A 22,130-nucleotide genomic window follows, 5' to 3' on the forward strand; every position below is an offset into this window, starting at 1 on the left:
ACGTGAGAGTACGCAGGAAGCTGCAGCCAACAGCTTGGGGTCCAGGTCACAATCAAAGGGCACTGTTATTGGCATGGACTCGTGCAGACCCACAGAGGAGACAGGAGCACACAGCAAGAGAGAGGCGGTCTCCACGAGCATGGAGCTGAGCAGTGATTCTCCTCCCAAGGTCAGAGAGGCAGAAGCAGGTCTAACCAGAAGAGCAGTCCCATCAAGCAAAGACCATGCCACAGGTGACTGCCAAGCCAGGGGGCTCGCACCAGCAGAAGCTCAGCCCTTGAGAATTTGGGATTCAGAAAGGGATGGAGGTGACAGCCCCACGAGTGGACATGGTGAAGCCAGAGGAAGATGCTGGGGTCCTACAGCCAAGCAAGATGAAGAATGACTGGTGGTTTCAACATACGAAGAGTCTCAAGCTAACCTCCGGCATCTGCCTGCTGGTGTTCGTTTTTAGACACGAATTTGTTTTTGCAAGGCTGTCAAAATAGCAACAAAGAGAGGTTTCGGCAGGTTAAGTCCCTTTTGTATATCTGGTATTTCTAGAAGGTGCGGGGAGTGGGGAAGGAGAGTGAAAAGGGAAGTGGCGTGGCTTTTGGGTAGCATGTGGCAACGAAGGAAATATTCCTGGAACCCGACTACTTGGGGACTTTAGGGAAGGGGAGGCTGACATGAGGATTTCACTCACGCATATCATTCGAAGAAAGAGGACGGCCAATGTCCGCTTACTTATTAGTTTTTGCAGAAAGCATGACAATCACACTTACTAGTTTTTATTCATGAGAATAAGGAACCATCCATTTTCAGGAGCCTTTGCAAATACTCCTATGGCATTAAGCAACCAACAAACCTCTAGTTCAAGGGATGGTGACCTTTTTCTTAAAGGGTTAGATCATAAATATTCTAGATTTTAATGGTCTTTGTCACAAGTATTCAGCTCCTTCCACCACAGTGTGAAAGCAGCCACAGGCTAGGCTAACAAGCATGGCTTCATTCCAGTAAAACTTGACTTCCTTCCACAAATAGGCTGGGGGCTGGATCTTGGCCTATGGGTTGTTATTTGCTGGCCACTGGTCTGATTCGTATATAACCCTTTAAAAGGCAGAAACGGGTCTACAACGGCCATTGAGGCTTTTACCCAAAGTCATGTGGACCTGTCCAAAAAGAAATGCCTATCGTGTGCCAGATAAAGCCTTTCTGTGCCTCTATCATTGCACGAGACTGCTGATGCCACGTCAGGGAGCCAATCACACAAAACCAACAAAAACCATGGAGGCCTTCCTTTCCAGACAATAGCAACAGGATTCAAACTTCAGTAAGTGCTCAAGAGAATTTAAAAAAAAAAAAAAAAAAAAAGACAAGAACAGGATGTTCCTATAATATACAAGTTCCATGAAATGAAGGAAAACCATCCACCACCTTCTCTAGTGATCATAGAAACACTCATAAAGGAGCATTTTCTATTTATTATACCATCAAAGTTTTTTTGTTTTTTGTTTTTGTTTTTTTAGAGTGAAACATCAAGTATTTAGAGAACGTAAAACAGGAATACTCATTTTACTGGTGAGAGTATAACTTGTAATGTCTATCAAGGCTTAACATGCTTATACTAGAGACTTCAGGTAATCAGTTGTAAAGGTTCACTCTCTGGAAACCCTGAACCAAAAAATGTTCCAGACCTAGACTAGCAGAGAGAGCAGTGAAGTGTCAATGAGGTTCCCTATTACAAATATTACAAGGCCCCTGTCTGCAGCTGTGCAGGAGAGTTTTCACAGAGACACTTCTGGTCCCCTGGGCCCTGAAGGATTCCTCTCTGAGGAAAGTAACCAGAGAGAGAGAAGATGAATGCAGACATCTGTGGTTTTCTGATGCCATCTTTGGTTTCCAGTGAGATGATGGCCCAGGAGCAGCCAACCCCCACCCATGGCTCACCACAGCTTTCCAGACAGATACCCCCTCAAAGATGAAGTAACACCTGCAGGCTACCAGGCATTTTCGGAAACACGCTAACATGACAGAAATCAAAACACACCCATCAACAGAAAGAGAGGGAAATAAAACAATAAAACTTAAAGGAAATAGAAACAGTACAGAAAACAAAAAGTGATGTGATCATACTGTCACTGTGGAAGAAATATCTGACAGAGAAGTCAAGAAAAAGACCCAATTCATAAAACCAGAACAAGAACAGGATGTTATTTGCAAAAATAAACAAAGGAACCTTGAGAAAACAAGAGCTTCTGGAAATGAAGACTAAAGTAGAAGAATTGTATTTGGTAGAGGAGCTGCCTATAAAGTTGTAGAAATCCTCCAGAAAACAGTGCAAAAATGAACAGAAGGGTAACAGGAGAGAAAAGTTAACCATGAAGAGAGGACAAATCATAATGTAAGTGCAAATTCCAATTTCTTTCTAAAAGGAAAAGTGGGGTAGGGGATTATGCAAGGATGATCAAATAAATAGTTTGAGAAAACTTTCCTCACAAGAAAGACTGAACCCAATGAAAGGAGTTCACAAAAGGGTCAGAATCAGGATGAAATATGGCCCATACCAGTTCAAGAAATGTCAGAACACAGGGGAGAAAGCCAATTCCACAAGCTCTCAGAAGGGCCGCAGGTCATATCCAGGTATGAGAATGTCCCTGGACTCCCCAAAAACAACACCACAAACCAGAAGTCAAAGAAACAGGTAGAATTCTACATTCAACTAATTTTACATACAGCCAATGTATCATTCAAGATATAGAAAAGATTTTTCCATTAACTAGACTTACTACAAATAACCAAGTCATTGAGTTGTATACTTGAAACTAAAATGAGGTTTTATGTCAATTATACTTCGATTTTTGAAAACGGTATTTTCCAACATTCAAGAAATTTCAAAAATGTCCTCACCTTGTATCCTCTCTCTGAGGAAACTACTAGAAGAGAAGATTCACCTGGATGAGGGGATAAAGCAACAAAGAGGAAGATAAGAATCCAGGAGATAGGAGAGCCCACTCAGGAAAAGAGAAAGGGTCTTCTGGGGTATAGAAATAGGCAGCCTCGGGACAATGAGCGGCAAGTACAGAAAGCTACCAGGTCAGATGGAAGCAGGACAGAAGGCTCTGGGAACAGACACGTTTAATAAAAAATATATCTGATACACTCTCTGATCTGTTGGGCCATATGAAGAGGGGTTCTGATGGAAAAACTTGACGCTGAATTTCGGTAAGGCCAAGCATGTTTGCCTCTTTTGCTCACGGATGTATTTTCCAGCACCCTGAAAGTGATCAGGAAATGCTTATTGTTCCAATTAATTAAAACTAAGAAATATAAGCAGTAAATTATTAACTCTGAGAGAAAACAAAAAGATGTATCAAAAAGGCAATTCAGCATCATGCCATTTAATTAGATGGCTAAGCAGTGTCTTTAGAGATAAGTGCTGACTCCTGATTTCACAGTAACGACAGCAGGATATCAGGGTTCTGGAGGATGGGCGGGGAGGAAGTGTCTGAGGGAGAAAGGGTTGACAATGGTGCAGAATGGCCAAGTATGATGTAGATTTGCAGGTAGTGTCAGAAAGTTTAGTTCCCAACTTCTATTACAGAAAATCAGTAGATAAGGCTGAAAACCATAAGGTAAAGAAAAGCAGGATAAACATGGTAATGAATAACATGAAAATATACATTAGAAGAAACAACTAAAAGGAGTTAAAGGTATTTGCATTTGGGGAAGCTAAGTTACAGGGGGCCAGAACAGAGATATACAGGGCAGGGGATAGTGGCTGTTAAGAGCCCATGTTAGTTATTTGAGTTTTAAAATAATGTATCAGTCCTAATTGGATTAAAAAAAAATTAATCCTAAAAAAATGCTCATACCGTAGGCCTAGCTGTTCTACACCTAAGAACTTCTCCCAAGAGAATAATCAGAGATGCAGAGACTTATGTTCACTACTATGATCTTTGTAATAGGAAAAAATGGGATGAGGGATTTAAAAATAGGGATCTAGTTAATGAAATAAGACAGTATTATGTAGTTATTTTAAAAATAAAGCTTTTAAAGAATAAAAAAGGAGAGAATGCTCCCTTAAAAATCAGGATTTAAAAATTACACAGAGTATAACTGTTGTTTTTATGTGCTACATGCATAGAAAAAAGAGCAGAAAACAACCATATGTTAAGTCATGTGCTCTAGATAACAGGATTGCAGGTCCTTTTTCTTATTTATTCTTTTCTCTATTTTCCAAATTTCCTACAGTGACTTTACAGCAGTCTATCAAGCATTTTTATTGTGTTTCAAATTTTTAAAGCAGAAAAAAGAAAATTGGAAAACAATTCTTGGTATGTCTCTAGAGAAAATCACCTCATTTGGAATATTTAATAGTAAGAAGAAAATTAAACGGCGATGAATACATGGCAGCAAAAAGATGACCGAAAACATCAAATCTCACAAAACAAAGTATGCTTGGCACCTGAAACATTTGCAATCATATCCAAACCTCGAAAAAAGCCCTGGCTCTTATATTATTTTCTCTCCTGAGCTTAAACTATTCTCGTCTTTAAAACACCCCATGTGTGATCTTTCTGCGTGATGTTCAGTGAAATTCTATCGTTCCAGCTGTGGGCAGCATCTTTGAACGTGGACTTCAGGTTCAAGCCACCTAGGGTCTGAACCCTGGCTTAGGTTCTCACCGCCAGCTTGGGCAGATTTTCTACCATTCCCTACCCTGCTGTGCCTTGCTTTTAAATTGGGGTGATTATTTTACAGGTCTGCTCTGAGAAAAGAAAAGTAATGTACTTCAAAATGATTATTTTTGCCTGGGACGTAAACCCATCAATACATAGTAGCTATTTTTGGGGGTCTGCTTTGTAAACACAAACCTGCTCTGTTCAGCCATGTTCAGGAAGAGACACTGTACTCATCCATCCATGGACACCTCTCAGACTCGACGTTGTCATATGTGCCAGGTCTGAGAATGGGTGAGAAGAGATGGGTTTCAAAGAGCAGCACCACAGTGACAAGCTGGCTATTGTCACAGTTTACAGTTGCATCCTTTCCTAAGAAAGTGGCTGTTTCAAAGGGAATCGGACCAACTTGGAAAGGACATGTGAGCTCTCTTCTATAAAGAACAAACTAAGGTTCAAGAGACACAAGAGGCATGTGGCAGTGAAGTAAGACGCCACACCATTGGCAGAGCTGTGTTAGCTGGACTGGCATTGACTGAGGTCAGTGCGTCACCTCTACGCAAGGATACCCAGGTCGTGATTTTCATTCTAATTTCCTATGACGCTTTAAGTCTCTCTGTAGGGTCTTCAACAACTCTGCCTTTAGTTTCTACTGTCAAAATCTAGAGAATGGCAAGGTAGAAGGAGACTTCAAGGATGGGGAAGGCTGGCACCATTAAGGAACTGTCAATAAGATCGGAGTTGGTAAAAGGTTTCCTCCATACTTAAATGTGGCAAAGAATAAGATTAACAAGTTAGAATAAGCTTCCTGGTCATTCCTGGCAAAATTCTAGAGAAATTATTAAACAGATGGCTTAATAGTACTTAGAATACCAACTAAACTAACAGTGTCCACAACTCCCTTCCTGCTCCTTTGTAAAACGGTACTAGACCAGGAATGGGGAAAAGGCGAAATGTCCTGTGACATGACATCTTGACATCAACCCTTTTATGGTATCTTTGTGGGTAAGGTGGGAAAGTGACAGGCTAAGTAGTTAGCTGATTTGTACCGGGTGAGCAAAGATATTAAAACAATGTTGATCTCTGGACCCATGTCAACTTGGAAGCTGTCTCTAGCACTGACTGAAAACCAAAATAGAAATACTGATGGCCCATTTGGAAGAAAAAACTCATAAATCAAAAGACAACAAAAACCTTCAAGGGTCAATGTCACATTCAAATATTTAGAAAAGAAGCAAAGTAATATTGAATAGGAATTAAGGGAAAATTCCACACTCTGGGAATATAAATAAAGCATTAGTTGCCAGGAGGCAAAAGAGGAATAGTGACAGGGAGGTAACTGGGCCTAACACCAGTCCATACAGAAAACACTGGAAGGTGTAGTCCTGGAGTCACAGCTGTTGCATGCTGTGACTGCTGTGCCTTTGGGCTTCACACAAGCCCGGTGTGTAGGACCTGATGGGTCCTCAGGAAACGTGGCCCCTCCTTTCCTCCAAGCTCTGGATTACTCAGTTTCTGGAAGAATGAATGGAGTTCTGGCTTCCCATGTAAGTGGAGAGTACTGCAAACTGGAGCATGCTCAGAGGAGGGCAACTAGAGGGGAAGGGATCAGGACACCGCACCAGTAACGGCCTGCTGACCTGAGGGTGGTGAGGACATGTGGCCGCGAGAAAAATACGCTGCAGGACACATGACCCACGTCCGCAAAGGCGAGTAGGACCCGCTCTGGAAGGCAAAGCAAAGACCAGCAAGCGAAACCACCAAACAGGAGCTGCCCTGAATCTAGGTGGTTATCTTTCACAGGGCTCGAGCCCTACCAGGGCCTCAGGCCACAGGAGCACAGGCTGGGCACTGCGCTCCAGGGAACACCACTGGTTGGGAATAAGAGCCAGCCAAATTTTCCTGTTTTAAATTATTTTCTATAAAGGGCAAGATAGTATTTTCAGCTTTGGGGGCCATAAGGTCTCCGCCACGGCTTCCATAATGTCTCAATTCTACAGCAGTAGCACCAAAACAGGCATGGAAGGCAGGCAAATGGGCAAGACTGTGTTTTATATCTGTCTTTACAAAATCAGGCAGTGGACCGGATTTGGCCCTCGGGCTGTAGCCTGGAATGTAGACTGTGATGCGAATGTGGCCCACTGAAGCTGGGTAACATCTAGAGTCACTCAGATAGGCTGAAGGATCATGCACCAAGGATTTTGGAAGACTGCTGTCTCTCACTTTGGAGGAAAGATTAAGTGGTCTTCACCTCTTTCACTTCTCAAAGTCCAGGAAAACCTGACCATGAAAAAGGAACTAGAAAAACCGGATGCTCTCACAGGTCTGACAGCAGCAGGCTCTCCTGGGTCCTGGTCCACTCCTTCACCAGAGCTCACAGCTCCTAGCCTGGCACCCCTCCACTTGGTGGCCAGTGGACATTCTGAAATCTTCTAAGTGCCAGCTAGTCAATCACTAGCCAGTTGCCTATTTCTCAGAGACCTTCCTGCATGGAGGCCCGTGTCTTTGCTGCCCTGGAGACACACAGAGAGAATCCAGTGGCCAGGGGGATCTGTGTGATTCTCCCCTTTGGAGACTAAGAACAGTTGGCAGAGATCGAATGTCATCCACAGAAGGCCAGATCTTCACCCCATGACTCCACATGTCCAAGATTTCATCCCAAGTTATGGGGAGCAGAATAGTTGACTCAAACAGTGAGAAAATCTGGATTCTGGATCCAGATATGCCATTATGACTTACTTATCCAAGTACCATCTTTCAGGACACATGAAGCTAAAATCAAGAACCCAACGTAGGTCAAGCCTCACAAATACCACGGAGGACTAATGACAACTTCGCTGTGGCCTTCTGAGGACTCGAGGTTGCACAGCAACATTCCCAAACCGAGGATGATTTCTGTAAAAACAAATACTACATTCCTCAACAGGGGTTTTATATTTGAATAGACAGGAAAATACATACAAGAAATTGATCTCCACCAACTCTACCCACTTTGTGACCAAATGCCCAAATCCCACCCCAAACGTGTGATCCTTCTGTTAAAGTCTTGACTATATTTAGCTTATTCTCTGAAATGAATAGAACTTGCCCCCACTTTGGTGCCTCTAAAAAACTGGGAAGCTCGTTAGCTTTGGTTAAAAGGTCTGTGGAAAAAGTCACACAGAGAACCTTTTAAAACCATTTGCTGAAACTACATTTTGATCATTATAATAATGGCCAATATTTTCTGAGCACTGTGTGCCAGCTCTCCTTATGCATGTTTTCATGCGGCTTCCCAGTGTCCCAATGTGAGCTAGTTTCTGTAGTACAGATGAGGAGATGGAGATGTGAGCTCCCTAAATGTGCTGGCCTCCATCACACCGCTCTTGGAACTCAGATTCGAACCCAGCAGCCCCAGCACAGAGCCTGTACTGTTGGGTGCTGCATACGCTGGGTCTCATTATGATCCCTCCACATGGACAGCCTTCCTCAGGCACCCTTATGGCTCCCTCGCTCACTCATTTTGGTGTCATTTCAGAGAGGTTTTCCCTGACAGTGCCCAACTGGAAACAGTACCTCCTTTCCCTGCTATCTCCTCACCTCGTTTACTGCTTTATTTCCAGTTTTGTTTTGTTTTTTTAGGAAATGTTTTTCTCTTTTGCGGTATATAAGAAAAATGCTGTTTATAAAGTCTTTCCTTTTGAAAATACTACCCTTGGGGCACCTGCCTGGCTCAGTCAGTTAAGCATCTGACTTTGGCTCAGGTCATGATCTCAGGGTCCTGGGATGGAGCCCCAAATCAGGGTCCCTGCTCAGCAGGGAGCCTGCTTCTCCCTCTCTCTCTGCAGCTCCCTTCTCATGCTCTCTCTCACTCTCCCTCTCAAATAAATAAAATCTTAAAAAAGAAAAAAGAAAAAAGAAAATACTACCTTATTACTACATAGACTCAAAGACAGATTATGGCTGCTTTTTGTCACTGATAGTCAAGAGGTGTGAAAAACCACAGCTGAGTGAACCCCTCAGAACCCTCAGTTGACAGGTCAGCATGCCCAGCCATGAGCAAGCACCCATCATGGGCTTTCTAGGCCAACTCAGTGGCTACTAACAGCCCTCTACTTCAAGGGAGCAAAAGTCCTCCCTACATGGCACAGCCATGTGCCAACAGCCACCTTCTTAATCCCCACAACATTCCTGGAGGTACAGAGAAGGCAGTTTCTCTTCAGCACCGTGTTACTCTGTCTGACAGGGGCCAAAAATGTAATGAGAGAGCAGAGCTCTTAACCGTCACTTGGAGGACACTCAATTGGGATCGAGAGTGCCACTGGAGAGAAACCACTGGAATTTCAGTCAAGTGGTCTACTAAATTTCAGGGTCACATACCATCAGATTCAGCTTTTACTAATCTTCTCTTAGCCCCAACCCAAATGAACCCTGAAATAAAGTCCTAAATATTTACTTTGGTCTTCCACTAATCTTGCCACAACCTGTACAACTCACATTAACCATACTTAATGAAAGCAATTATTGAGAAAGTTCTATTAGCATAAAGTTTAGACAGGTTAATGACTATCTTCCCATGAGAGCTGAGCTTTACAGCATAGGACTTCCCCTCCCTACTTTGGAATGAGAAGGTATAGCCAGGGGTCAAGCACAGTTTCCAGACTTCTTCAGTTTGCTGTGACCAGGGCTATATCACTTCCTCAATATGATTATGAAAATTCCTTGGGGCATCTGGGTGGCTCAGTCTGTTAAGCGTTCGCCTTCAGCTCAGGTCATGATCTCAGTGTCTTGGGATCAAGTCCTGCGTTGGGCTCCCTGCTCAATGGGGACTCTGCTTCTCCCTCTTTCTCTGCCTCTCCCCCTGGCTTATGGACACATATCCCTATCCTTGTCCCTAGATGGCTATAGAGTTTGAAGGTCATTCCCAAGGCCAAAAGGCCAGGGAAAACCAATGGGTCCTCTTGAACTAGTGTAAAGCAGCTCTAGGTTGAGGGTCAAGACAGGTATTGTGGGTACTGCCAATACTCCTTTCCTTCTCCTCCACTGCACGGCGTGGCCCTTTGTTCACAACAGATGCCCTGGTTTCCCACGTGGATGCCCTTCCACTGGCTGACACAAGGCCCGGCACCAGACAGGCAGTGTTGGTTGTAAAACATCCAACAGTGTCTGCCACAGTACTTTGTGCCTCCACCCTTTTAACCCCAAAGAGTGGGATCTGTCAGTAAGTGGGGTGAAGACACTGTGCCAAGCTCACAGACACACTGTTTCACTGCATCCCCATGGGCACAGAGGACAGCACTGGCATTGCTATCGCCCTTGTACAGAGCATGGAGTGGAGGCTCAGTGATGGTGAATAAGATGCCAAGCGTGAGTAGAAAACACTCCAGGAGTTCTGTCCAAGATTGTCTAACACCAGACCAGGTCTAGCGTGTGACTGCCAAGCAGCTTCCAGAAATCTCTTTCCCCAGGTCCCTATACTATTTTCTCTATAATAGATAGCACCAGGACTAGGTAGTTTACACACTCAATAAGCGCTGGCCATCTGCTCCCACCCTCTGGCTCACAGGACAAACTTGGAGTCAGGTTAATAAGTACAAGTCCCAGTGGCCAAAAGTGACTGAGCTCTGATTTTGTGCCTGGCCTTGAGTGTCTCCTGTGTTTGAATTCCTAACTCTCATCACAATCCCGTAGCACCGGTACTTTATGCCCATTGTATGGATGAGGAAAGTGACCGGGTTCAACCAAGGAGACATGGGCAGGAGGTAGCAGAGCTAGGATTTGAATCCAGGCTGTCAGGGTCTAAAGTCTGTCTCTGAACCACAAACCTGTTCAGTCTTGTCCCCCCACAGTGGGAGAAGTATTAGCACGAGGCCTTCACTTGATGCTCCCTGTGGCTCTTCTGTAATGACTTCTACAGGCCCGTCCCTAGCTGCACGGAGGTTGAGAGTAAGTTCCCACAGTTGATATTGACTCAAAAGGCTCCCCAACATGGAACAACAAGACAGCTTCACACCAGCTAACAGTGTAGCTGGACAACTCTGACAAGGGAAACCAACATACAGTTTCAACCCTCCATCGACCCCAGACACACAAGCCTTCTGTGGGCTCTGCCAAGGCTATGGGTCCTCAGCTTGACATGAGTGGACTTGGGTGCTGTGATCCGGCCCGTGAGATCTGCTTTAGGTCCAAAGGTAAAGGAGAGAGAGAGAGAGACAGAGAAAGGAGATCATTCTGGACAGTAATGAGGAGGACATCTGCTACCATGAACTGTGGGGTCGCTCAGCCCCTCTCAGCCACACCACTAACTGGATGCCTCTTTCCTTCTTTTTTAAATGCAACAAACCATTTCAGACCACCTTCACCACAGAGGCTTTCTCTCTTCCTTTTCTGAGCTACACCAAGAAGGAAAAAAACATCAACAAAAACTAGCAACTGGTTTTCCTTTAGGTTGCCTAATTTTAGAAGCTATGGATCTGCAAAGCCAACAGCAGAGCTTAAAAGAAAGTCCATCGAAATCCCACAAGCTTCCATAGCTAAGAAACCGTTTTAACCAGCCAGTGATAGATACGGTCTCCTGCCCCCAGGGAAACAACTTTAATTCTACAATTTTTCTGACTTTTTAAATCTCAGGCTCTAGAACGCCTCTTTGAAATAGGTGTCAATAAAAACAGGTACAGGACAGAGAGGCAGAGACAAGGGAGTGTCTGCAGGAGAGCGTCTGCTGTGCCGCGGCTATGGAAGGTCTCCGGAATCAATACCGTCTGCGGAATGATAGCACAACTGTATCCACGTACCTCATTTAGCCAAATTAGAGCAAGTGGGATCTGTCACCTTCTAATTAAAACAAACAAATCTATTTCAGCATGTCCTATCTCTGATCCTCTGATCCTGAACAGCCCTGTGTAGAGGCATTTGCATCCATGAGAGTAAAGCCCCTACAAGTTCCCAAGGTCAGGACCGCACTGCACGTTCCTGAGAGCTCCTGTTCTCCACTACCCTCAAGCGGCTGGGGAGAAACAGCATTCCTCATAAGGATATAGACTCAACTTTTTTTTTAAATAAGATTTCATTTACTTATTTGAGAGTGAGGGAGAGTGAGAGAGAGCACGAACAGCATGTTGGGGAGGGTGGGGCAGAGAGAGGGAGAGGGAGAGATCCCAGGACCTTGGGATCATGACCTGACCTTTTTCCTTCTTGCTGAAGGCAGATGCTTAATTGACTGAGCCACCCAGGTGCACCCTACTCTGACTTTCTGAAATGAAAAAGCTAAATACTTTTTTTTAAAAAAGATTTTATTTATTTGAGAGAGAGAGAATGAGAGAGAGAGAGCACAAGAAGTGGGAGGGTCAGAGGGAGAAGAAGACTCCCTGCCGAGCAGGGAGCCCGATGCGGGACTTGATCCCAGGACTCCAGGATCATGACCCGAGCCGAAGGCAGTCGCTTAACCAACTGAACCACCCAGGCGTCCCAAGCTATGTACTTCTTAAAGGGTAACAAGTCCAAAGGCATTAGTATCAGTGGGTTCCTGCTTTTCTGCAAAGACTCTTCATTCAGAGCAATCTCTATTATATTATAGCTTGTCAGAATTGTTTGAAGCCTATTTGCATAATTAGCCACCAAAAATTACAAAATAAATGATCTTATTATGGAAACTTAATTTACAGAAAGTGTAGCAAAGCAAAAGCATTTTCCTCTTTGAACAGGTTAGCAGTCAACTTTGATATTCAGGAAAATATCAAAGCAGGCCAGGGGCAAAAACAATGATCCAGAACTGACTGTGTGGTCATCACTGTCATTACAGCAGTTCTAGGACAGTGGCTGACCCCGGTGCTTGTCCCAGAAGGGGAGGAGCGCATTTAGTTGGACACCTATTGCAAACCTGCTACTTGCCAGGCTCCCAGGTAGGTACTGGGTTCAAACAAAAAATATAGGCTATCTTGCCCATACCTTCAAAGAGCTTAGAGCTTGGCTGCAGAGAAAGATGAAGCCTGGGAAGGTCCGAGGATGTCCACAGCAGTGGTGAAAACATAAAGCAAGGGCACGAGAAACCTCTGGGGCTGGAGGGTCTCTATAAGGCTTATTGTGGGAGACAGTGCTTTTAGAGGAGTTTTGAAAAAGATGATAATTAAGAGCCAGAAAAACGGAAGGGCATTCCAGGCTGAGGACAGAAACATGTAAATGTGTAACAGCATAAATAAATAGCATGGTGTAGGCGAGGCTAGCTCCCAGCAGGGCTGTGCACATTCAGCCAGAACAGCAGCATTTAAAATGGTAGAAGAAAGGTTAGCATTCTTGGAGCTGTGTCCTCTGAACCCCCAAGGAAAGAAAAGTTTGAGTCAGGCTTAGGACCATTCTGTAAATCCAAAACATAATGTGACATGCGTCTGTGGTCGCCATACCTATTTTATCTGCTGCCTGGAATCCGCCCCCCACCCCAAGACACACTGGGGTATGTGTGTCCTGCATGACCCACGCATACGCAATGAGGATGTCATTGAGCACTGTGACTACATGATCAGAACCCTCCCCAATGATGCTCCCAGAAACCTAGACCCCACTGTCACCATTTCAACCCCCACCCCAAGAAGATGGCCTTAGAATGAAGGCAACTCAGAAGCCAATACAGATGAGCTTCTTGAAAATGGTCCCCATGTCTGTACCCAGCAGGGCTGAGCTCAGCATCATCTTCTGAACTAGACAACTGCATGGGCCCCCAACTCCCTGTTTAAGGTGTTTTGTTTTGTTTTGTTTTTTTTTGCCTCTTTTAAGAGATTATTGACAAATTCATGGGTTTCCTGCTAAGCCTTTAAGTATTGACAAAAAAAGGTCAATTTGGGAATTTAAGTTTAAAGCACTCAAATGAAGTAACATATGAGAAACTATTTTCTAATCCATACAGCACTACACAAATATTATTTTAGTCACTACCAGTGGTGATATTTGAGTACCTAGTCAATGCAATTTCCATTCTGACATCAACAAAATTAATGCTTTTGAACTGTAATTCGCTAACGCTCATATAGCGCTGACTTTGTACCAGCCACCCATCTAAGAAGTTTACTTAATCCTCATCAACAACCCCCATAAAAGCGGGCATTACTAGTATTTCCCCAACTGTACAGACGAGGAAATAGAGCCCTAGAAAGGTTCAGAAAGATGCCCATGGTCACCAGGTGCGAAGTGGTGGAGCCAGGATTCGAACCAGAGCAGCCTGGCTCCAGAACACCGCCTGACCACATCCATGGCCTGAGCACTGGAACCAAGGTTCCAAATTCCTTTAAACTGATATTCTTCAACATGTGGTTTGCAGCAAAGCAACCTGCATTAACATATGGCTACTGTCTTCATAAGATACTGGCGTTGCTGGCTTGTTTCCTCAATAAAGACATCAGCCGGTCATGACAACAGCTCCTTCCCCATCCTCTCGCATGGTCTACTGTGTCCTTCTCAGGTCAGCTCCACCCGCCATGGGTCTCTAATCCCCCCTTCCCCTGGGCATCACAGCCATGCCCCGTTTCAAGCCTTCTCCACCCTGCTCCACTCAACTCTCTCACCTGGCTTCCAGTTGGACCCCCTTTAAGGCACCCCACTTCCACATGGCCATTAATTCTTCTCTGAAAATACAGGTCTCATCTCATTATCTGCTGGCTTTATTTAAAGCCTCCTCAGCTGTCACTGCCTACAGAACAAACCCAAACTCCCGAGTTCTACACTGGAACTCCACAGACTGCCTCAACCTACCTTTCTCAGGATCCTCTCCTTCCCTGCCGCTCCAAATAGGCTATGTAGGCTGTTTTGTGCCGTGAAGTAGATCTTTGGGAACCTGTCTTGTTTTCCTTAACTTATTCAATTTACTCTCTCGTGTCTTGATAATTATAGACTCTGCTTAAAATTAATAAAATAGAACTTCCTCTAAAACATTCTTGTAATTTAAATCTACTCTCTCAGGCTGCTTTGCCATCATTATTCTGAATTAGCGGCTCTTTCATGAAAAGAAATAATTACCTTCTGTATAAGCAGGAGTGAAATGCGTGTTGCCAAAAATTTACTGGTCTGGGTCCAGGAAAGGAGTTTCTTAAGGTCAGGATCCCAAGAGCCTTCTGGGAGTTTATAAAAATCTCTTTCTTGGAGGTCTTAAAGAACAGTTGCAAAATTAAAAGTGGTTGGGGCTTAGGACTTGCAAATAGCCTTGAGAGCAAGAGAGAAGGAGGCTTTGCATCTCAGCTGGCCCATGAGCTGAGCCCAACATCCTCAGCATCTTTCTGCACTGGTCACACGTGGAACACCAGACTCCACGCCACCTTGCAAATAAGAGCTCCTTAAACACAGCGTAACTGACATTTTGGGGTAGACTGTTCGCTGTTGTGGGGGCTAGCTTATGCTCTATAAAATGTTTAGCAGCATCCCTGGCCTCTTTCTACCAGATGTCAATAGCACCTTCTCAGTTGTGACAATCAAAAATGTCTCCAGACACTGCCCACTGCCACGTGTGGCCAGGATGTGTAGGTGGGAGGGGGAGGGCAAAATCGCCCGCAGCTGAGAATCAATGCTATAAAAGCCATGCTCAAAGGGCGGCATCACTTCTCCTGAACTGTATGTTCCTTTCTCTTCCTCCTCCTGCGCTCCTTCTCCTTCTTCATGATAAAAATCAAAACACCCTGACCACACAAAGTGAAAACCACACCAACGATGACACACATTTTTCTAGGAAGATACCAGAAGAATTGTTTCTGTCAAGTAGCCAAGTCTTTCGTGCTGCCCTGACAAAGAATGAAACAGAGAGCGATGTGTCGATGGGAGAAACATGGTCGTTTCTCTCTCACATTAATAAGAAAGCACCGTGCAATCTCTGGTCTGCCCTGCTTCTCTGCAGCACCTGCGGGCGCCACAGGCTGGCCCGTTACCTGATCCCTAGAAGGCCACCTATGGAGCTGGGCAGGGGGCTGGGGCACTTCAGGTGCTACTCCCATACAACTGATAAGAGGGGGGGACCCAAAGAGCAAAGAGCACTGGTGCAACTTAATTTCAAGGTCCATTAGCAACACAAAAGGGGGAAAATTGCACTGCCAATGCAAGTCCTGAAACTCAGAGGGGACATTTTTCATTTGCAATTTTTAAATGGTAGAATAATAATTATGATTCTTTTTATTGGGAACAGCAACCCAGATCAAATACATTGCACTTCACCAGCAGACACTGGAAATACACCACACGTGGCTGCTCACGTTTGGGAAACGCAGGCCTAGCTACCATTCCATGTAGACTCAATACTAGAAACCAGCCACTGGAGTTGTGCCTGCACCTTCGGGTCTGTGACTGTGCTTCCTAAATGACCTTGTAGTTGTAAGTGATTGTAACACAAAAGCAATGTTATCATTAAGTTGTGCCTTTTAGCAAACACTCCTTGCTGGTCAGTTCCTCAGCTGATGTGGAAAGATGAGAGCTGGTTCTTCAAAGTATAAAGAAAGAAATGCAGAGGGAAACATGCACCACCCCCCTCACCTGATGGGGAGAGCGGCACAACGTGCCCATTCCCCAAAATATTACAGTCTAGTGTTGTAACCATTACCTGCCGTGAGGGTACCACAGCAGGGAAGAATCTGTGGGAAGTTCAGATATGAAAGGCCAAAAAAAAAAAAAAATCCTACTTCATAGGTGGCGTTTGCTAGGGTTTGAGAAAGGGAAATGAAATGCCAAGCCCCACTTCCAAGCAAATCCCCAGGAGCAGAAATGGAAAAGAGGAGAAGTTGTTTCTCCAGAAGGAGAAACTCCTTTTAGCAGTGAAACAACATGCTGTCCCCTCCAGCATCATCCAATCCGCGTGGGCAGTTACAGAGTACTGTCAACAGGTAGGCTTTGAACAAGACTATGGGCTAAACAAAGATTAAGGGGACACCCTCGGGCCTCAGATTGCAAGCACGTTCACAATCACGGGTTTTTGTTTTGTTTGGTTTTCTTTTTTCTTTTTCTTTTTTTTTTTTTTAATCTTTCCCCTATGTTAGCACATGGCAAAGAACTCCAGATCCAACACTATTCGCTCCGCATCATAATTTAAAACCATAAAAGTGGAGAAAAGCAGACTCGGTCTTTCCAAAAACAAAAACATCATTCTGAAAGGGGATAATTTTGGCAAAGAAACATTCAAGTTCTTTCAGGGAAAAGAAACTGATTTACTAGGCGACTGGTTGAAGGGTGGGGATTTTTTTTTTTAAATCTAGGTTTTAGCTTCTTTGATTCGCCTACATCTTCAACAAGATAAACCAAGCTCAAAAATGCAGTTCAAGCTAATTCTTGATTCCAATGAAGTTCGTTTCCAGCTAGATTTCTCTAGGGGAACATCCCTTTCGCATCATCCAAAAGCCCAAGAGTGATAAATTTGGAAAGAAAAGCCATTTTGGATAAAAGGTACAGAGAACACAGCTGAACAGAGGAAGGGCATGTATACGCACATACACACGGAGCTATCCCTGAAAAGAAAATAAATTTAGGGAACCCTTCTTCAACTGCCATGGTACCCAATTTAGAAGCAGTTTAGAGCCAACCAGAAGATATATCAGCAAGCAATAAGACGCAATAGTAAGCAATCAGAAACATCAGTGAGCAGTAAGACACTGGAGTAAGCAGTAAAGACACACCAGGGAGAACATTTCTGAGCAATTACCACATGTCTTAATGCAAAAAGAGAGAAAGAAAAATTTCACTCAACCGGGACTGGAACCCTATAACAATGAACTCTCTCCCAGCTCCGAGCCATTTCTGCTAGGACAGTAAGGGTACGGGGACCGTAGGGCCATGGCTCAGAGAGAGGGCAACAAAAGCAAGAAATGGCTTCTTCCTGAGCAAGGGCTATAAACTGAAGTTCCTGTCCTTCTTTTTGGCACTCTCATCTGCAGACAGGGCAAAGAGTTTAGATATAAGTTGTTTAGTTGACAAACTATAAAGCTCCCCTCCCCCACCCTCCAGGGAAATAAAGGAGGATGGCTCTATTTCCTCATGGCCTCGCTAAGGGAGGAATGCACATGCTTACACAGGGACAAGCTTGTTTTTACACAGGTTGGCCACAAAAACAGACCCTTAAGACATGGAGAACTTCCTTACTAGACAAGTTATTAAATACCCCAGGAAACTGTCAGCTCTCCAGGAACTTCTAAGAAAATGGCAGCCTATTTTTCAAAACTTGCCCATTTGTGATGATTTACAAAGGAAAGCAAGGAAGACAGCCAATATTCACCATCTCTCCTCTTTATGGTGCTCGGTCTTAAGCTGAGGCTCAAGAGATTCCAATACCAAAGGTAGCCCCTGCTCCAAACACCCAAACTCCATAAATTCTAGCTTCTCCTAGATGTTGAGAAGACTGGGTAAAATTGTGTGCCTCCAAGAGTCACAAACATTAACTAGTGTTTCCTGGATGGCTGCTGGATATTAGTTTCCTCCCCACCCTTCCAATTACTTGCTGGGTCACAATCCATGCCTAGGAGTCTGTATCTCTTCCATAAGACCCCTATGCCTCAATTCTACCCACCTTCACAATGCACCTTCTTGTGAGAAGCCTCATAGCTACCCCCATTTACATGGCCACCGTTGATGGGATTTGGGGCATATAGATTATTTTCCTGATTGGCCAATAAAAATCTCAAACACAGAGTGGTTCACATACAAAAAATACAAAGGAAGGAGAATGAAGTTAATTATCAGAGGCACAACTTTAAATCTGCTCCCTCCTCCCCCCATCTCCCCAACCCCACAAAACACACAAAATCCTTTGGTTCTTTAAATATCAGTAAAACATAATACCAGTGGCACGGGGCAAGGAAACCCATCAGAGCTAACAACTTAGAGAATGTGCTCAAGAGGTATGTGTTAATTGAGTCAACTAACTCACTCAGTATGTGGGGCTGGGAACCCATTAGAAGGAAGTAGTCACCAACTCCCTCCCATTTCATTCCTGGAGGTCTACCTACAATTCTGGACCCAGGTACTTGGAGCCTAGGTAGGATTAGCCTCCCAGAGAGCCTGGCACACAAAGAGGACAGTCAAAGGCTGATCCTTCATCAGGGCAGAGAATGACAACAGACCTGTTTATAGGGGCTGTATAGGACAGAGACAGTGGGAGGTGGCAAAGGTCAAGGCAGAGCACCCCACTCCACCTCTGGAAATAGGATAATACAGAACTGCCATGAAGTCAGCAGACAGGACCTGTCCAACAGCATTGCCTACTGCAGACAGGGTGGAGGAGTGGAGACTGGAGAGGCATGGGTTCCATTTATTAATAAGCAGCTCAACACAGTGGGAGGTTTTCTTGTCTAATTACAGAAGCTGTTGGAAACTGCAGGGAAGATAGGATTTATGGCCCAGATGACACTGCCTCTGTGTTGTAATTAAAAGTTATTTTTAATACCTTTCTTTGGTTGGACGCTTTGGATTATTAGAAATATATTTTGTAATTTAACACTTGCTAAAGGGCAAAGAACAGAAGAGAAAAGTAATACAACAAGCTTGCATAATGGGAAACAATTAAATGTTTTGACACTGGGAGGTAGGAAAGGAAAAGAATCTCTCCCACTTTAGTCTGTACATTTCTATAGCGCAAGTGAGAGGTAGAGAGAAACCCAAAAGGACGCTAAATTCGATTTTCAAAGTAGCAGAAAGCAACCCAGCTCCTTATTTTATCCATTAAGCAGAGTTTGGATACCACCACCAGGAGCGCAGACAACTCATTTACAAACCTTCACCCAAAGCAACTCATCTTTATCCTCAGGCTCTCTGCTTTTTCATTCTAATGAAAGCAAATCCTAGCTCAACCAGAGACTCAGACCGACCCCAGGGCAGTGCAAAGGGGGCATCCAACATAAGCCGTGGGCAGACCAGGCTGTGTGTGATCTGGGATTGGTTTTTAATCTATGCTTCTTCTCTCATCCAAGATTCCACTTTAAAGAGGAGGCTAGACAAAGTGCATCCCCGGGAGCAGTGACAGAAGCAGCCCAAGCTCAGGCAGGGGCCGTTTATTTTATCAGTCCCATTTCCAGAATTTCTATCTCCCCATGTACACACAAAACGCATTTTCTGCAATGGTGGCTCTTCCTTAACAATGGGAAGGAGAGAATCTCTTACACAGAACAAACTTTTGAAACTGTCTGATAAAAACGGGGAGGAGAAAGGATCTCTAGCTGGCACAGACTTCCCAGATAACCTCTCCAGATAACCCAGATAACCACCAGATATTACACATCACGTTGAGCCTTTAAAGTCTTTTAACATGTTAATCAAAAATAAATTTAAAATCAGCTTCAGAGGGGTCGTACCAAGATGATGGGGTTTACCCCAATAAGAACCACTGTGCTCCTTGATTCTTTTCCCAGGTCAGAGCACGGTTGGACTCCACGTCAGGGCGCACAACAGCCGCTCTTACCTGCCACATTAATTTTCTCAAGTGCAACCAAGCTGGGGACAGCTGTGGTGGAGTTGGTCGCATTTGTTCCCGTGCCGTTGACTACAAGATTGTCCACCTTTGACTCTAACTTGCCAATGCGCTGCAAGATATTATCCAACAGCACGGCGAGAGTTTTCTTCAGATCTGTAAAAGAAAATGCAGAGAGTTTAAAAACTCTTTGGCTTCTGTACATGTTGTCTGGTGCATTTTCTCTCTCCTATCCTCTTCCTCCTCCTTCTGTCTCTGACATGAAGAACCAAAAAAAGTGGCATAGTTGAGAAATACTGCTTGAAGACATGTCTTGAAAAACCCTATCTTAAAGATGACAGAGGCCATCTTCAAGTGGCCCAGAGAGTACAAAATACATTGGTCTCTTTGGTCACACGAGTTTAGCAGGAGGGGACATAAAATTATTTCCAGCCACTAAGGAGATAGAAAAACTCCATGTTTCTTAGCATACTATCAAAGCACTCTATTAACTTCCTTCTTACAGCATGATGGTCTGATCTATACAATGACAACCCCCAAGTAAGCGAGGTCTTGCAGTAGCTTCTGGACCAAGTTCAATGTTAGTTTCAGTGCTGTATACTCTAGTACATCCCAATTTTTTTTTTTTTTTTTTTTTTTTTTTTTTTTTTTTTTTTTTTTTTTTTTTTTTTTTTTTTTTTTTTTTTTTTTTTTTTTGCCAAGTCTTTACTTCTATTGGGTACTTTGGTAATAGTTAATAAAGACTACAGTTCCAGATGCTGGGCATGTTGGGTAACTCAGAGGTAACTACAATGAGGTTTAGAAAGATACTTAAATTAAGATCAGACTCATTCCTTCATTTGGGAAATATTTACTCAACAACTACCGTGCCAGGCACTGTTCTAGATGCTGGGATATTCTCTCATGGTGCTTAAATTTAAGAGCTGATTCCCGTTCTCACACATCTGACTGTGGGTCACCTCTCCGTACTTCTCTCCAGACAGACACTTTATCCTCATGGATACAAAAGCATTTACAAAGTTTGTACACAAGGTATTTCACACATACAAGGAGATTAATTAAGCCTCTCTCCTCTGGAAATTCATAATCAAAGAAAGATACATTGACCTGCACGTGTGAGAAAGGCAGAAGGACACTTGTCTAGCCATCCATGGGACTAGAATCCAGCTTCATGAGTGAATTGGGAGTGGTTCGGGGCACCATGTAGGGAGCAGGTTACGCAACGCCCTGAACTGAAACAAGTGCAAAGTTGCCACTTTCCCTCCTACTGGGAACAGTACCAACTTGCTTTGAGCAGGTGATCTCACCTGACCAGGAGAGAAGCGCGCACTGGATCAGTTCACCAGCCCCAGAACATAGCCAGCTAACCTTGAACCTCGGCCACAAGGCACTCAGGCTGTCCTATTTTGCCAGGTGGAGATGAAAGTCATCAGAACAGAAACAAAGATGTGTAGTGGACATGGAAGTTTATATTGTTGGTGGTTTACAGATGGGAGCCATGGCAGGAACAGACTAACTATTGCAAGCAGAAAGCAAACCCACAAAGTCTGGTGCTTTGTGTTTGGCATAAGCACAACCTCCCCACCACTGTCCCAGAGTGGCACATCAGACTTCCTTATGAGGTCAACCTCTGCAGCAGTTCATTCATTCATTCTAACAAATACCCAACCAGGGCTATTTCTTGCTCTTCAGCCCGTCTTTCACCTACAGGTAAGAAGACGGCTACGACATTAGAGCAACAGGGCTAAAAGCACCATCACAGCAGAGAAGGGCAGAAGGGAACTAATGTTTCCTGAATGCCTTTTACAGCCCACCCGCAAATCTAAGAAGCCCCACGTTACCTTCGCCTCCTCTGTGAGGTAGGTGAGGTAAAATGACTTCATTTTACAGAGGAGAACACAAAGCTCACAGGCATGAAGTAACGTGCTCATGGCTACTGAGATAATAAACTGGAGTGGGGACTTGAATCGGGTTGGCCTAGTTCCCTGATGCCTCAGTGGACCAGCCAGAAGTCAAGAGCCAGGGTAGAAAAAGAGCCCAAGCATGAAGTTCAAGGTCTTTCCTCCATAGCA

The 22,130-nt window shown here is 44.2% G+C and overlaps 1 protein-coding gene across 6 annotated transcripts in view; it reads right to left on the reverse strand.

Moving 5' to 3' along the window:
* LOC111141394 (mannosyl (alpha-1,6-)-glycoprotein beta-1,6-N-acetyl-glucosaminyltransferase) overlaps positions 1-22,130 on the reverse strand; it is a 346,427-nt gene that overhangs the window by 181,581 nt on the left and 142,716 nt on the right. For all 6 annotated transcript variants that reach the window (XR_002640198.1, XR_002640201.1, XR_002640202.1 and 3 more), the window contains one exon: positions 20,050-20,214. Coding sequence is in view for 3 of the 6 variants with exons in the window: in XM_022493939.1 (XP_022349647.1) it covers positions 20,050-20,214 (165 nt within the window). In the remaining 3 variants the exon portion in view is untranslated. The remainder of the gene's footprint in view (positions 1-20,049; positions 20,215-22,130) is intronic.

This window comes from Enhydra lutris, unplaced genomic scaffold (assembly GCF_002288905.1).
Source record: "Enhydra lutris kenyoni isolate GAN:26980312 unplaced genomic scaffold, ASM228890v2 scaffoldscaffold1, whole genome shotgun sequence".
In the NCBI taxonomy this organism is placed as follows: domain Eukaryota; kingdom Metazoa; phylum Chordata; class Mammalia; order Carnivora; family Mustelidae; genus Enhydra; species Enhydra lutris.